This window comes from Pecten maximus, chromosome 9 (assembly GCF_902652985.1).
Source record: "Pecten maximus chromosome 9, xPecMax1.1, whole genome shotgun sequence".
In the NCBI taxonomy this organism is placed as follows: domain Eukaryota; kingdom Metazoa; phylum Mollusca; class Bivalvia; order Pectinida; family Pectinidae; genus Pecten; species Pecten maximus.
In genome coordinates this window covers 12,326,472-12,345,777 of record NC_047023.1, presented here as the reverse complement: position 1 = coordinate 12,345,777, position 19,306 = coordinate 12,326,472, and the positions used below count along the sequence as shown (strand labels likewise).

General features: G+C 32.9%; 1 protein-coding gene across 1 annotated transcript in view; it reads right to left on the bottom strand.

The window, feature by feature from the left end:
* Positions 1-19,306, bottom strand: part of LOC117334494 (BDNF/NT-3 growth factors receptor-like) — a 102,984-nt gene that overhangs the window by 18,599 nt on the left and 65,079 nt on the right. Inside the window, exons 3-5 of the mRNA XM_033894151.1 lie at positions 11,435-11,506; positions 7,953-8,021; positions 486-655 (exon numbers count right to left, since the gene is read on the bottom strand). Of these exons, the coding sequence (XP_033750042.1) occupies positions 486-655; positions 7,953-8,021; positions 11,435-11,506 (311 nt within the window). The remainder of the gene's footprint in view (positions 1-485; positions 656-7,952; positions 8,022-11,434; positions 11,507-19,306) is intronic.

The following is a 19,306-nucleotide window of genomic DNA, read 5'->3' as shown; positions in this document are numbered from 1 at the left end:
AGAAAAAAAAATAAAACAAAAAACTTTAAACACGAAATGTGTTCGATGACTTGTTTCTGAACAATATATTTCAACTGAACAAAGTAATTTTCTGAACAATCAATACCATCCAACCTCCTTTCGTCCAAACCCACGGTGTTTTTAACTATCTTTAAGTCTGGAATGACTTTCTTACAAAGCACAGCATAAGAAACTTGTACACAAAATGTATTTGAGAATATCCATTAACATATTTGTATTGTTTGTATTGACGAATTTTGTCTTGTAAAAATTGTTTGAACCAAACATTTGATTTACTAAACGAAAAACCCCAAAATAACTTATTTAAAGCTTAACCGGGTATTCTTGTTTAAACAAAACTGACACAGCAAAAACTCAATTTTGAAATGTGTTTAACTCTTTGTGCACTTGCTTTAAGAATTCATAATCACGGTTGTATTTCTGTGATATAATACGTTGATTAATCCTATGACGTATACACTCACCACAACCGGTGATGTCTGCCTTTGAGAGATCCATTTCTGTCAGCACGTTGTCTCTATTCTCAATACACGTGATGGAGTTGCCAGTGGAAACCAAAGCAGACTTTCTATTCAATAGAAATTGTAGCCAGATACTTGTGCAATTACAGGGCAGGGGATTGCCATCCACAATCCTGCAATCAAATAAAACACATTGGTCATTATGGATATACCAGGAAACATAATTCCTACGCAAATTCTGTAGTCATAAATGTATTGGTTATTCTAAGGCAGACACAAGTTAATACCCATAATAATAAGTCCAATACACAATCCCGGAATAAAGTTCCAACCTCAGTCGTTCGTCAATCTGTGCAAGTCATGGCGACCTCTATAACTTATCCAAGTCATGGCGATCTCTATAACTTATCCAAGTCACCGCTTGGATTGCGAGTGTATAACATTCTAGGCTTATTGGCTATGCATATATATATGCTTTCCGTTTCTTTGAATCTAAAAATTAAAAGAAGGGGTTTTATTCAGGAAGTCATTTAATTGTTTAGGATAATAACCTGGTAGTGACTATATGAACAATATAACATGTACGTTATTGATATATCGAACTTACAACTACTGCTCGACAATTTTTTAATGTTTAAAATTTGATAATAGATTAATAGAATTTATTGTAATCAACGTGTTTCAGGCCTTCACTCTGGCTACAAGAACAAGAAAATACTCAACGTAAACCATGTATTTTATATATAGCGTAATGTCATAAGTAATTCTTATACTAATTATCAAAGACTTAAAAAGCCCTAGCACTTGTTTGTTATGCACAACAATACCTGCTATAAGGCTATATTATATCTTACGGAAGCACACATAACGTAACATTCTGATAGCATGGACTTACTTTGCTCTGTTAATGCCAGAACCTAGTTGTTCAAAGGGTGATTATCTTAATTGATTGATTAGTGAAAATCTCATTTCCTTTACTTCAAAACCCGAGTGTGTATAATCCTTAAAATAGATAGGAAGAAAGTGACTGACAAGTGTTGTATTCTTATAGGTTTTGTCAAGTTAGTTTAACGAGAAATGATTTTATCATAATGTTAAATTTTTGTTAAACTGTTAGAGTTGTTAATCTGTGATTAGCCTAATTACCTTTGAACACCTGGGCACAGGTTGCGAGGCGGTTGATACCCCAAAGTCAGTGTTAATATATCATATCGCTGATGTAACAACAGTCTGTCATCTGCAGTTAGTGTTGAAGGCATGTAACACGCACTGAATTTAGCATGTAGTTAATTAGGGTGAGAGGAGTAGTATGTAGGAGGGATGTAGGATGTTGATATGTAAATGTATCTTCCTACCGCTAGACACACGGGATTTTAGTTATGGCCAATGTGCCTAGAGCGTTTCTTATAAAGGTATTATTATGAAATATTGATTCTTAGAAACTGGAAATCGGTTGAAATTTGAGCGGATTGTCTGTTGAACAACTGTACTTACTATCTGAAGACAAAAAATGAGACGAGCTTTATGTTTCGTTTTTTATAAGTTCATATTAAGCAACATAGCACCACGTACAGTTGCAAAGTGAATGACACCGTCAAATCTGATAAGGGATATGAAAGAGGAACAAGGACCATAAAACACCTACAATGGGTCCCGACAAATACGGAACGGGAAATGCATGTGTTTCTGGGGAGTAATATACCTGTGATACACACTTTGTATCCATGTCGATACATCGTATGTCTAGCTCAAAAACGTCCAACGTCTTAGCTACAGCCGGGGTAAATTGGGATTTGATGTCTTTAGGGACACCATCAGCAGGAAACGAACGCGGACAAAAATTTACAAAAAAAGAATTCTAAGTGAATGCCGTTGTGACAGCAGATATATTTGTCTACTAATTAGAAGAAAAAAAAGGGAGAAAAAGCCAGCCCCAAGAGGGACAGAAAAGGCATTCACCTTACATCAATAACGTCTGCTTTTAAACAATCTAAAGAACTTTTGACAAAAGAAATATCTTGATGCTTCACTAAGTAAATCTGATTTGATATCCCCTGTTTATTCGTACTAAACGTAACTGATAGGTAGACGCAGTTTTTTCTATCAGTAACGTGTTTTCTTGACACATGGGATACTGCGATGTACTCATCCAGTACATATGATCGCCAGTGAATTCGGTGGTTTTTGACAGGAGTCGGTATTCGTGTATTTGGACGAGTTCCATGTGCTGGCACTAATGGAAACTAACGATGAACGATTCATATACATTGGTGCCATGGTCTTCAACATATACTATTGCTATTTCTGACTAACGTAATAAGCTGCCGTCGGACTTTATGTTAGATTATCTTAGTGAGTTAAATTATATTAAACAACACTTGGCTGTTCAGTGAATGAAACTCGTAGCAAAGCATTGCACAATCACTATCACTGACATCAAACGCTTACATGATCAAACACTGTTTCCGAAGTCCCGCATTGAACATTGAATTTATCAGTGCGTTCCAACGGTGTACAGCGAACATGCTACTATCACAGTGATAAGGTCAAGTGGATTTACAACTATTGCGGTTTGTAAGATGGACACTGGTCTGTATACCACAAATACATATCTGTGTAACGGTGTCCTGAATAACTGTGTCCGATTATATTTTCCCGTGAGGAAATAATCACACTGAAGATTTTTAAAGCTTTAGGACATGCTCACACTTATCTTATCAACTTAATTTCACGTGTTGATAATGATATATAATCATTAAAAGAGAAACACTTCTGTACCGTGGCCAGATAAAAGGGCTTTCTCCGTTAAATGTGACACAGAAAAACGAGTCTACAACTACATGGCAGGCTATACTTTGACGATAGAAACGATATCTAATTATAGGTAGGTGTTTAGATATCTATCTAATTATAGGTAGGTGTTTAGATATCTATCTAATTATAGGTACGTATTTAGATATCTATCTAATTATAGGTACGTATATAGATATCTATCTAATTATAAGTACGTATTTAGATATCTATCTAATTATAGGTACGTATTTATATATCTATCTAATTATAGGTACATATTTAGATATCTATCTAATTATAGGTACGTGTTTAGATATCTATCTTATTATAGGTACGTGTTTAGATATCTATCTAATTATAGGTACGTATTTAGATATCGATCTAATTATAGGTACGTATTTAGATATATATCTAAGTATAGGTACGTATTTAGATATCTATATAATTATAGGTACGTATTAAGATATCTATCTAATTATATGTACGTATTTAGATATCTATCTAATTATAGGTACGTATTTAGATAATTATCTAATTATAGGTACGTATTTAGATATATATCTAATTATAGGTACGTATTTAGATATCTATCTAATTGTAGGTACGTATTTAGATATCTATCTAATTATAGTTACGTTTTTATATATCTATCTAATTGTAGGTACGTATTGAGATAGCTATCTAATTATAGGTACGTGTTTAGATATCTATCTAATTATAGGTACGTATTTAGATATCTATCTAATTATAGGTACGTATATATATGTATATCTAATTATAGGTACGTGTTTAGATATCTATCTACTTATAGGTACGTATATAGATGTATAACTAATTAAAGGTACGTATTTAGATATCTATCTAATTATAGGTACGTATATAGATGTATATCTAATTATAGGTACGTATTTAGATATCTATCTAATTATAGGTACGTATATAGATGTATATCTAATTATAGGTACGTATTTAGATATCTATCTAATTATAGGTACGTATTTAGATATATATCTAATTATAGGTACGTATTTAGATATCTATCTAATTGCAGGTACGTATATAGATGATATCTAATTATAGGTACGTGTTTAGATATCTATCTAATTATGGGTACGTATATAGATGTATATCTAATTATAGGTACGTATATAGATGTATATCTAATTATAGGTACGTGTTTAGATATCTATCTAATTATAGGTACGTATTTAGATATCTATCTGATTATAGGTACGAATATAGATGTATATCTAATTATAGGTACGTATATAGATATCTATCTAATTATAGGTACGTATTTAGATATCTATCTAATTATAGGTACGCGTTTAGATATCAATCTAATTATAGGTACGTATTTAGATATCTATCTAATTATAGGTACGCGTTTAGATATCAATCTAATTATAGGTACGGGTTTAGATATCTATCTAATTATAGGTACGTGTTTAGATATCTATCTAATTATAGGTACGTATTTAGATATCTATCTAATTATAGGTACGTATTTAGATATCTATCTAATTATAGGTACGTATATAGATATCTATCTAATTATAAGTACGTATTTAGATATCTATCTAATTATAGGTACGTATATGGATATCTATCTAATTATAGGTACATATTTAGATATCTATCTAATTATAGGTACGTGTTTAGCTATCTATCTTATTATAGGTACGTGTTTAGATATCTATCTAATTATAGGTACGTATTTAGATATCTATCTAATTATAGGTACGTATTTAGATATATATCTAAGTATAGGTACGTATTTAGATATCTATATAATTATAGGTACGTATTAAGATATCTATCTAATTATATGTACGTATTTAGATATCTATCTAATTATAGGTACGTATTTAGATAATTATCTAATTATAGGTACGTATTTAGATATATATCTAATTATAGGTACGTATTTATATATCTATCTAATTGTAGGTACGTATTTAGATATCTATCTAATTATAGTTACGTTTTTATATATCTATCTAATTGTAGGTACGTATTTAGATAGCTATCTAATTATAGGTACGTGTTTAGATATCTATCTAATTATAGGTACGTATTTAGATATCTATCTAATTATAGGTACGTATATATATGTATATCTAATTATAGGTACGTGTTTAGATATCTATCTACTTATAGGTACGTATATAGATGTATAACTAATTAAAGGTACGTATTTAGATATCTATCTAATTATAGGTACGTATATAGATGTATATCTAATTATAGGTACGTATTTAGATATCTATCTAATTATAGGTACGTATATAGATGTATATCTAATTATAGGTACGTATTTAGATATCTATCTAATTATAGGTACGTATTTAGATATATATCTAAGTATAGGTACGTATTTAGATATCTATATAATTTAGGTACGTGTTTAGATATATATCTAATTATAGGTACGTATTTAGATATCTATCTAATTATAGTTACGTATTTAGATATCTATCTAATTGCAGGTACGTATATAGATGATATCTAATTATAGGTACGTGTTTAGATATCTATCTAATTATGGGTACGTATATAGATGTATATCTAATTATAGGTACGTATATAGATGTATATCTAATTATAGGTACGTGTTTAGATATCTATCTAATTATAGGTACGTATTTAGATATCTATCTGATTATAGGTACGAATATAGATGTATATCGAATTATAGGTACGTATATAGATATCTATCTAATTATAGGTACGTATTTAGATATCTATCTAATTATAGGTACGGGTTTAGATATCAATCTAATTATAGGTACGGGTTTAGATATCTATCTAATTATAGGTACGTGTTTAGATATCTATCTAATTATAGGTACGTATTTAGATATCTATCTAATTATAGGTACGTATTTAGATATCTATCTAATTATAGTTACGTTTTTATATATCTATCTCATTGTAGGTACGTATTTAGATATCTATCTAATTATAGGTACGTATTTAGATATCTATCTAATTATAGGTACGTATTTAGATATCTATCTAATTATAGGTATACGTATATATATGTATATCTAATTATAGGTACGTGTTTAGATATCTATCTACTTATAGGTACGTATATAGATGTATAACTAATTAAAGGTACGTATTTAGATATCTATCTAATTATAGGTACGTATATAGATGTATATCTAATTATAGGTACGTATTTAGATATCTATCTAATTATAGGTACGTATATAGATGTATATCTAATTATAGGTACGTATTTAGATATATATCTAAGTATAGGTACGTATTTAGATATCTATATAATTTAGGTACCTGTTTAGATATATATCTAATTATAGGTACGTATTTAGATATCTATCTAATTATAGTTACGTATTTAGATATCTATCTAATTGCAGGTACGTATATAGATGATATCTAATTATAGGTACGTGTTTAGATATCTATCTAATTATGGGTACGTATATAGATGTATATCTAATTATAGGTACGTATATAGATGTATATCTAATTATAGGTACGTGTTTAGATATCTATCTAATTATAGGTACGTATTTAGATATCTATCTGATTATAGGTACGAATATAGATGTATATCTAATTATAGGTACGTATATAGATATCTATCTAATTATAGGTACGTATTTAGATATCTATCTAATTATAGGTACGGGTTTAGATATCAATCTAATTATAGGTACGGGTTTAGATATCTATCTAATTATAGGTACGTGTTTAGATATTTATCTAATTATAGGTACGTATTTAGATATATATCTAATTATAGGTACGTTTTTAGATATCTAACTAATTAAAGGTACGTATTTAGATATCTATCTAATTGTAGGTACGTATTTAGATATCTATCTGATTATAGGTACGTTTTTAGATATCTATCTGATTATAGGTAAGTATTTAATATTTAGATATCTATCTAATTATAGGTACGTATTTAGATATTTATCTAATTATAGGTACGTATTTACTATTTAGATATCTTTCTAATTATAGGTACGTATTTAGATATCTATCAATTAAATGTATCTTTTTAATTATAGATACGTGTTTGCCATTAGTTTCATTATATGTCACCAACGATGGCCATTTTAAATTTCTATACATATTCAATTTCTATATATATTTCGTTATTTTCTGTTTGCAGGAATTGAAAGGAAGATGATCTAAAACCTTAATTTATGCTTACGAAAACTAAGAAATAACAAATGATACCGATTAAAGTTTGATATTTTTTCTGGCTGAAAGTAATTCTTGTTAAGTTCATACATGTGTTTTCTACAATTTACAGTGTAAGCTCCCTTGATAATATACATATGTCGTTAAAAAGAAAGTAACCAATTTTGGACAATTGATTGGTTATTTTCTTATTGAATGTTAAAAGATCTTCCCGCATGAGCACAATTAAGCTTCACTAAAGACAAAAGTCTTGGTCGAAACATAAGGAGTAAGGTATAAAACGGTTATTCCTGTAACATACTTGTGTAAATTTTATTAAGATTCTAATCAATGTGATGTCTTTGAACTATGCCATGGGCATCATTAAATGTCACCAAAGATAACCATTTACAATGTATATATATATATATTGTGTTATATTTAAGTTGGTAAAGCATCAATAACATCAAACTATATAGGCATACTTCGACACAAGGATACGTCACTACTTACAACTGATGAACGTGTGGGCCGTCAATAATTTCCCAGGAAAGAGATTCAATCTTATTTCTCCTGAGCGATCTGAAAATTTCCAAAATAATGCACTATTAACTATTGCAACAACAACATTGCCAAACACTTGTACGACAGTGGAAGATTTAAGAACATAATTGTAGCGCAAAATCAAAGCTGACGAAGTTTTAAAATGTGAACAATATTCTACGACTGTTTATTATCGCAAGGATAAAAATGCACTTCAGGCCAACGAAATTGGCTACTTTAGCATACTATTTAGCCAAAACCATTTCTGAATAGGAACCTGGACAAAATAAAACGTATTCAAAACAAAGAACATTTGGCAGTAAGTTAAACGTAGCTATTTAAGTCGTTTATCTGTAGGTAAGGCGTCAGAATAGTACCTACTGTCCCCATTGCATTTTTTCGTAAGAGCTTGTTGACTTAATTTAGAACCTTTTCTTTCTTATTTTTTTCTTTTCGTTTTGAAATATTTATATTTCTTCTAATGTGTAACTATAATCTCCATATTTGGCCTGAAGTAGGGCGTTCCAACTGGGAAGATGGAGGATGGGATCCGTTCTCTGGCAGAGGTATACCATAGTCTATATGATTGGTAATTCTAATTACCTGCTTAAAGTTCAACATAAAATCAACGACAGGGAGTGATTCATCGATTGTCAGTATAATGTGACGGATGTAGTTTCCAGCTATCATGTCAGGATGTGGTATTTCAGTATGATGGCACTATAAAGTGTCCGTCTGTGTCTCTGTCATTAGTAGACACTGGCATTATATGTTTTGTGTCAATAGAGGGTCAATAGAGGGCAACCCGTTAATCTATTACAGTTACACTTTTTGTTAATGATAATTGTATACATAGATAATTCATTTCAGTACTGGTAATCAGGGGGAAATATTATCTAATTAATTATTAACCTAAAACGGTTAAAACACAAAATGCAACCCCGTCTTCCTTTGCTAAACAAAATGCATGCAAGATTAAAAAAGATTCATAACCATAGTGGAAAACCAGATATTTCCAATATCTAAATTCCTTCATTGAACCCCAAATAGACATCAGCTTTAAATATCATTAACTGAACTCCCTCTAAGCATCCGTGCTATCAAAAATTTGTGATCAGTTTCCTTAATGGTATTGTAATTGTGATGCATGCATATTCAAGTGTTACGACTGAAAAGGCACCGTGATAGGACTCATTAAACACATTACTACCATTAAACGTACTCTCATTGGGTCCTTAAATGACATAACCATTAAAAGCTATTGATATTGATGCTTCATCGTTATTCCTTGAAATAACGAAATATTTACAACAGTCGACAACCTGGAAATGTTTTGGACTTCTTGTCGTAAGAAGAAAACGATTCTCTTTCCGAACCAATTGCTTTACCTACACATATTTATCGACAATAAGGGAAGCTGGTGCAGGCAAGTGAAAATTGCGACCAAAACAACTTCTGTTTTATTGAAAAATCGTTATTTAATGCCAAAATACCAGTCTTAACAAAGCCGTTTCTAATCCATAGATAAATATTTCATCTTTCCACATTATGTTACGTAACTCACAACAGATTTCGATCGGAAGCTGTCGCCATGCAATAGTAGAAGGCGTGAACCTAAGCTGATGTAATTAGTCTGTATAGCATCGGGATTGAGGGCCACCAATATGGTAAAAGGATAACGGAACGATTTGGAAACATGAACCGAGTATGGGGTATGTATTTCCTTTATATAAGTCATAGAAATACTGCAGCTAGTGACGAAAGTTGTTTGGAATCAAATCAAATGATACTGAATTTCTATATTTAATTTAAAAAAAAAAAATGCAAATTTGCACAATTCAGTTGAGTAACTTTCCCGTGGTGGCCCCCTTATATCGCAATGTAGCTCATTCTTTTGGATTGACACGAAAGACCATCCCGGGTAAATAATTGATACCATTGGAACAAAAAACAGCGACTTCCTAATGGCATCGAGTTGGACGTGTCTACTGTGACGTAGGAACGATTTTCGAAATATGTACTGATCTGTCTGTATAGTACTGTGTTAGTAGCGAGTTCCTGTTCAATGTTGTAATGAAACTACAAAAATATATTTTTTTGTGAATCTGTTTAGTTGTGTGAATATATAAATAAGGATATTGATATAAGTAAACAAGTTTGTAAAAATAGCTTTATCGTGTGTATATTACAAAGTAACAAGTTTGTAAAATAACTTTATTGTGTGTAGGTTACAAAGTAACAAGTTTGTAAAATAGCTTTGTTGTGTGTATATTACAAAGTAACAAGTTTGTAAAATAGCTTTGTTGTGTGTGTGTTTTTATGTAACAAAGAAATAATTTCTGATTCGTTTTGGTTGTTGTATATCACAATGTAATACATTGTGAATCTGTTTGGTTTATACATACTACAAAGTAATAAGTTTGAGATTATATTTGGCGCATATTACAAAGTAATAAATTTGTAATTATAATGGGTTTTGTTTGTAACAAAGTAATAAATTTGTGATTATATTGGGTTTTGTATGTTACAAAGTAATAAATTTGTAATTATATTTTGCTTTTGTATGTTACAAAGTAATACATCTGTGATTATATTGGGTTTTGTATGTTACAAAGCAATACATTTGTGATGTTTGGTTTATATACATGTATGTCACAAAGTAATGAATTTGTAATTATATTTGGCTTCTGTATGTTACAAAGTAATAACTTTGTGATTATATTGGGTTTTGTATGTTACAAAGTAATAAATTTGTGATTATATTGGGTTTTGTATGTTACAAAGTAATAAATTTGTAATTATATTTTGCTTTTGTATGTTACAAAGTAATACATCTGTGATTATATTGGGTTTTGTATGTTACAAAGCAATATATTTGTGATGTTTGGTTTATGCATTTTACAAAGTAATCAATTTGTAATTATATTTGGCCTTTGTTTGTTACAGAGTAACTATTTTGTGAAATTGCTGTGATGTGTGTATGTTACAATGCCATTTCGTTTTGATGTACGTAAGGGACACCAAGGACAATATCAAACAGACATAAACTAAACTATACATATCATTATACTATATTAATTATATGTACCTTCATAAAACACTTGCAACTATACAAGACTTGATGTTCCGAAAGTTTAAGCTCAATTGGTTACATTAACGATACCACAATGAAGAATCAAGGCCAAATATATCTGATGACGCATTACCTTCTTCCCGAAAACTTTGTTCGGGTGATTAAACCTAGGGCTGAATACCCAAAACACATATCTATACTGTAGGCATGTTCACTTATTTCCTAGAAAAATATATAACAATCTATGCTAGGGAACAATCTATTATATAAAATTGATTAGGGAATGCTGTTAAGAACTTCAATTGAATCCTATTGGTTAGAAAACCTGGCACGGTTATCAAATGGTAAAATGACGGTTATGGTATAATTGTTTACTTACATACTCCTGAGTTCCTTGTTCCGTTTAAGAGCCTCCGGTGATATATACTGCAGCCCAGAGTTTTCAATTGTTCTGCAAAAATTAAAAAAAGAGACATAACATGCATTTATTTACAGAAGTTTGTGTGTACATGGTAAAGTTATAGTAAGGACAGCTAATGCACTCCAGTGTTGTCATTAAAGCTTATGTATTCCAATAAACATGAAAATGGAGGAAATCGTTAAAGTAATTGTTTGTGCATCTAACAACCTTTTAAGACTTGCCAGACATTTCTGAACCTTCTCACGTTCCCAGAACATATGCACGATTGTCTCCCTTTCTCTATCATAAAATTTGCAGTTATATAATTTTGTAATTAATTCGCGTAAGAGATAGTTGTTAGAAAATCACCCTCATCCTCTCTCTCACTACCCTCTCCCTCACTCCATCACCCTCTCCATTCCACTTTCTCACCCTCTCATTGCTCCCTCTCACTTTTTCCCTTCCTCTCCCTCAACATATCTTTAACTCCTTCCCTATCACTTACTCAACTCCCCCCTCCCTCTCCCTCTTCCTCTCTATCACCCCCTCTCTCTCACACACACACACACACACACACACACACACACACTCTCTCACGTACCCTCTCCCTCTCTTCCTCTCCCTCGCTATCTCGCCGTCTCTCCCATCCTCATATCTCTTAGGACATCTCCAATAAAAATGAAAGCATAACTGCTATCAGCAAAGAATATCCAAACAGAGGTGCAATACTACCAAAATAGGAACCTTCGATGATGGAATGTTGTAGCAGTAGTGTGCTCATTCAAAGAAGCATTTGCATATGTAGATGAAAGTGTAGTGTTAGTACACTGTATCAACCTATATTCGCACAGGGGCAAACATACGGGAAGGCCAATACGGGCTTAGGGGACCTTTGGTTACACAGCGGTACATATTCGCACCCGTGTTTGAAAATCAAAACGCATTCTGACTTGCAAAAACCTACCACTTTATACCAAATTAAATTAATTTTCCTATCTTTACATTTTTTTCCCACATCGATTTTGTGTATCGCTACAACCGATTCCTGTTTAACAGCTTAAAAACGTTTCAGAGTATTCTAAACATAAACATAATAATCTTGTTTTAAAATTTTAAAGTTAAGCAGGCTATGCATTTTATTTCAATTAATTTCTAGGTAAGCATGCCTGAGGAAACTCTTGATTTGTCTCCTCAGGTAGAATGCAGTACAGTTCACCCCTCCCCAGTACCGCTACTAATCCCTCTCTTAGCGAGCAGCACTAATCCCGGGAATCATCACCGCCGGACAATCCTATCGCCAAAGTAAATGATGACAAAATACCATTAGTACTCGATGTACACGAAGTATTGATTATTCCTATGTTCTACAGTTTCAATTTCATATCAATTTGAATTTTCATGTTAACTACAACTAGAAAAGATAGGGAGACATCTATAAATAATCTACACTATGTTAAAAATAATACATTTCCGGTACATATCTCGTAAAAACCCCGTATACATGTACACTTACTTACATAAGGAAATGACATTAATGCTGTTGATGTATCTTGTGCAAAAACTTTTACTTTTGTCAAAAAAGATAAGCGCCTTTTGAGATAAGCATGCTTTAACACAACCATCCAAATCCTCTGTTAAATAATGATATCGCGTCATTGTAACATGCACCAGCTATTTTATTAAAATTTCCAATACGCGATAAAGACTCAGGTGAGGATCACGCAAAAATACAACGGGGTCATAAACATTGCACTTTGCATTCGCTGGGAAATACATGGCGATAACTCTCAGGGTAAGTTCGATCAGAAACTAGAGCTCACTTTAGTGTTATGTAGAGCGCATGCGTAGAGTAACAGGTAATAAAGACGAGCATGTCTAGACGACTATGGGGTTGATCGATACCACCTGTTTCTGTCTGTTATTTTTATTCAATGTTGTTTAGTTTAAACTGGTCATATACATGTATAATCATATTCGTATTTCTGTTGTGCACAATCGATCATAGATATTTGGGGCATTGCTAAGGATGTCTATAAATAGCGGATGCACGTGTAATTTCGGTAGACGACGTGTTACGGTACCTACGGCATCGTGCCACTAAGGAAAGCTGAAGTATATTACGTTTGTTTTTTTGTGACTCGTCAAATCCCCACAGGGCGTATAAATGTTTTATTGCATGTGTACTTTTTTTTTTATTCAATTATCTTTTAATGCTAGAGAATACTGAATACAGGACCTGGGTTAATCATACTTATATCACGAACCATAGTTCAGGCAGCCACCTGTTACGACTTCTACTACAGAATAGAACTGCAAGCAACAGGGCCACAAAGAGCAACAAGACATCTGCGCATGCGTCTTCCTTTGGAACCATGGCGGTGGCTGGCTTTGATTTATCGGTATATTTGTCATCAAATTACGGTGAACCGAATGTTTTGAAATAGTAAAGGTCGGTCAAACGCTTTTGTACGTCTGTTTCATGTTCGAGTTAACTATCGACAAAATCAAATTCACTCTAATGCTTGATGTACAATAAAAACCACCCTTGTATTTGAAATAGGGACACATTCAAAGTCTCTCATGGTATTTTGTTTTTAATGTTTTTCACAATAGGTGTTTACGCTTGGTAAAATGGAACACATAACGCAGTTAATTGTGTTAGTCTCAGCAAAACATATCGAAATACATATTGTGTCATACAACAACTATTTACTCACATATGTTGTTAAAAGTTTTAAAAGAATAGCATTGCATAGTAAATGATATATACGAATGGAAATACTAGTCCGTATAATTATTATCTTGTTGCAGAAGAAAATATGTAGGGTATGGGCGTATCTTGTTCAAATCAAATCAGTCAAATACCACATCGGTATCTTGCAGATTGAAGCAAAGCAAGACTTCGTTACTTGTGACACAACATGTAGAACAATTAGTTCACAAAGAGGCTCTAACGAATATGTTGCCTTGAGAATAATCAATGGGGTTGTTGAGCACTCGTGCTGTGAGTTTTATGTCAAATTCTACCAATGCCGATGCATTAAATCAAGGTTAGTTGTTATCGCTGTGCGTCATATGACCATTATTATAGGCCAGCTTCTGTTTGTTTAAGGCTTGACGTCCTTGCAACGACCAAGGTCATATTTGGACGGTAAACACAAATGGCAATTCGTGGCCAATAGAAACGAGCAAATCAGGCCGAATACGACGATGTTAAATTCACTGATCAAAATACTGCTTCAATGCCGCAATTCCAGGGCCATTAAAGGGAAATTATCAGCGTTGAACAAGTTGATTGTCGCAATGAAACAAGTTGTCTAGTTTGATGTACAAACTCCACAAAGGTCTTTTTTATTTGCTTCACTTGATAAAATGTCAAAGTGATAGCGTGAAAATCTCGTCTGTATTATTCCATCATTAAGTTGTCGAATCAGTTTGTAAATGTTGACAAGGAAATCCTCGTCTTCTTTCGAGACATACAACCATCAGGACAACCTTTTATACAGTAACACCACACAACAACGCTCAAATTGAACTAATAAGGCGGTCGAGTCTAGGACGTCTACCTGATTTACATATTATACACGGAATCAAGACGACGGCAGAATTCCATACGTCTGTCAATGTATAAATTTGGTGTCAAGCACCTAATCTATATAAATGCCAAATGTCACTCAGATTGTGTTAGCGTCTACGCTTTCACCAGTATGGTGAGGGCACCTAACACACGACCTACTTCGATCCTTCTGAGGGGGATACATTAACCAAATGAATTAAATAAATTCCGTGACCACTTTCTTATGTTTTATTTAAAACAACCCAGGAGCAATATTTTTACACTGTTTTGTTTTACTATTAAAAAAACATCCGTTTGAAACTGAATACATGTACTTCTAAAAATGTAAATTATATCTATTTTAGGGAAAAAAAGGGAAATAAGTTATTAGATATTCATTCATATACATCACTTGTTAAGCCCTGAACTAACGAAGGGATCTTTGTGTTAGAAGAAACCAGAGTACCCCAGGGAAAACCTGCGTGGTCGGACAGGTGAACGAATACCTTTTCACGTCCGATCGAGGAATCGAACTCCGGTCGCCTAGATAAAAGGCACCCGACCACCCAAATACGTCTAAAAGGAAGATAAACTGCTGACAGAATACTGTACACAGCGTATAATTGGTTTGTATAGTGATGTAATTTTGAGCTTGGTTATGGTATTTGTATTGTATGATGTAGGTGTGATCTGATTGTTTGTATAGTCTTTAACGTCCTCGCAAGCAACAGTCGGGGGTCGAAACATATTCGCTTTAGTATCATATCACCACTGTGTCCTATATCAATCACACAACAAAATGTTTGCCTGTGGAATCCAGATTAAAAAGCGAGTTTTGGCTGTATATGTTAATGATTTGAAATACATTATTTAAAAGAAACCATTATAGTTATACGAAATCGGGTTAGAAACATGGTGACCATGACCATGCCTGCATCTCCTGTGTGATCCGTACACTCGACAGAGGTAACTGTTTCTTTCTTTGTACATCCCGCACATCTAGAACAGTGTCGCCTTACGTGCTGCCTGTAACCACCATGATAATATTTCATCCCATAGCAGTTCCTAATTATAGTTATATTATTATTATTGTCAACATATTTTCATCATTTGCTTTTTGTCGACGATCTCAGTCATTAAGAGCCAGCCAGCTTTAGTAAAGACGCTCATCAAACTGGAAAGCAACGAACTCGAACTAAAAAAGTGCGAAATTTTAACAGGATATTTGTTTAGCAAATTAACTGTAGTACATTCTTGAGTTGTTATATAATCATTTGTTTAACATGATCAGAACGATTATATAGCGATGCTAATTTTTTATCGGTATCTTATTTAATATCTGATAGTGAGAAGGATGTGAACCTACCTCGTTTTTATTGAATTCCTAAACTTCATAAAAATCCAAAGGCTTATAAATTAATCTAATGCCCGGATGTGTAGTTGTTTAACTAAACATCTACTTTAAACAAAATGTGGAGCGATAGGCATCATGCTTAGAGACTTTGGATCTGCCATACCTCGACCAGGGTAAAGAACCCAAAGTCCTTACAAAGGCGAACGCAACTTAAGGCCAAATGTGAAACAATGTCATGGGAAATATCAGAAAACGAAATCTAGTTGGAGAGAAAATTATCCCCCCGAATAGAGTTCATGAAATTTGGGTACCACATACCCCTATATGCAGAGCAGGCAATTCACAGGGTCTGTATAACAGGGAGGGATGACATTCAAACGTGCTTGCGACATTGCATTTGAGTTTATGGTCACTTATATTGGCCAAATGAAAGCGGGTATCGGCCTTTAAAACATAATGTTAAAAACAACTATCTAGCCAATACTTTAAATTAGCTGTCATGCAACCCAAGTCACCGCTTTACTTCCACATAAACAAATAAATAGGCCCTGATAACCTTTTGACCCAAATAACTTGCACTGTTTTGTTTTATGTCAGCTCGAAGGGATCCTGCGATCATCTGATAACGGTAAATTATCAGATAAAGAAAACTAAGGAGATGTTAGTATCTTCTTAAGGATTTTGAAGTTGGCGTCTTTGTATACAATTTTGTCGATTATTGGATTCAGACAACCAATTAAGCATTTAGAAATCAAGCGTTTTAAGCTAACTGGAGTTGTATCGGATGCAATTTAGTTTTGTTCCGCATAGAAAAATATCGGTCAGGAAACAACAGCTAATCTGTGAGAACAGTCACGTCAAGGAATACTTCCTCTTCACGTCGTCTGTGATAATCCTTTACTAGCTTAATGATGTTGATGTAGGTCAAGCACAGGCTTAAATGAATCGAGGAAAATATAGGACACTTGACATTCTCGTAACAGCCAAAATATATCGCAATTGAGCATCAATTATACCAATAAAGCACCTCTGTAAATAATGCAACATTCAAATTGGATTTGGGACCAAAAGTCGAAGCACCGGCCCACTATACCAATCCATTAGTGGGGAAGTCATATATACATACATTTCGTCATTATGAGAATATGTGCGTCTAGAACCTTCTCTTCGTCAAGCAATACACAGAAAAAGGCATAAGCAATATTTTCATTAAAGCCAATGTAATCCATCAACAAAGAGCTTTAACGAACAAATTCCATAGTGCATGAAATGTACTATTGGAAACTATATTAAATGTTATGTTGCTTTTTCCAGACTTTGTTCTAACCGATATTTCGTAGAGCGCAGGATTGAGAAAGGCTCTGCTAAGTAGTGCATCGCCACAGTGCAGGTGATAATCACAAGGGGATCGTCACTCAATAATATATTGTCACGGACATAATCAGATTAGTATAAGGATATATCGCCTCCTCGCCCACACACAGCTAGACGGAAGTTCATTATACTAGAGGAGGTTTCCTGTGGTGATATAGACACGCAATGATAACGAGATTGGCGTACATATATAGATTGTAGATATATCCGAAAGGTAAGTATATTACTACAGGTCTGTGCCACGCTTGGACTGGTATCATGATAATATGTACATATCATTAAGTTTAATGATCAAACATACTACATATTAAGCCAACTTTGCGACCATTGTGTCATATATTTATGACTGTATAAATAAACTGACATCAATGCTCTTTTGTTTAAAATTGACCAACTGGAAAATTGCAAAATTTTAAATTTGAGAACCGAACAACAATTCCAATAGTTCTGATATTTAAAATCTATACAGATTGTTTTCTCTCTCTTAAACTTGAAGATATCAATAACAGTGTTAAAAATCAGTAAAAATGTCCATTAATATGTAACATATTTATTTAAGACTGATTCTAGCAACTATTAGTCTAACCTAGGAAATCGAGGACATTTTAGCACATATAGGACTGTTTTGAGCCCTTGGGCTTTACACCTCTGCCTCATTGCAGTCGGTCAGGACCGATATGTGCATTACCACACAACTACCATTCCATACTGATAATTATGATCAAAAATAAATCAATTCAAATCGAAATTCAATAAACGACAGTCGAAAAATGAAATGGATTAATATAAACTTGTTTATAAAACCCTCTTAAAATTTAACTTCATAATTTTATATGCATATTCATGATTAAATGCAAAAATAACAAACAAACAAAAAATATATATATTGTTCAAACTAAGCTATAACAAATTTACCCCATTGCCATGCAATTCCCAAATTTGATAAATCGCCTAAATATAATTCAATCTATTTAATTCTACTGCATCTGAATAATATGGCCAATTTTAGTTCTGACATATTCATACTATCGAACTGCCATCACACACTGATAATTCTTACCAAGTTTATATAAAAAAAAAAAAATATCTAAAATAACGTATCCTATAGAAATTATACTAGAAGTTAAGTTTATTCCCTCCCCGAAACGGGAAACCGGACATCCAAGGGTCATGAGGAATCAAAAATATCGTAAAGCACCTTACGATCCTTCAATCCACGACGAGTATATATGATTCATAGGCAATATCAACCCCCTCGCTTTGTATTGCCCTTAACTGCCGTCAATTTGCCAATATTATGCAAACGTGACAATTTGCCTGTTCATGGCATATATTCACATCATCCATACCCTTATTTGTCCAGTTTGACTGCGGCTTATGGTCATAAAAACATTACGAGTAAGGCGACTGACACACGTTAATTCGAGCTGATATGAGAATGTTCATGTGGCAAGCGTACATGAATGCATGCCCTTTAAAAGGCTGAGCGAAATATGAAAATTCAGATTTGCCCATAGAACAATATTAAATGAAACAGACAATTTATCAGGTAGATAAAAACAGGTAC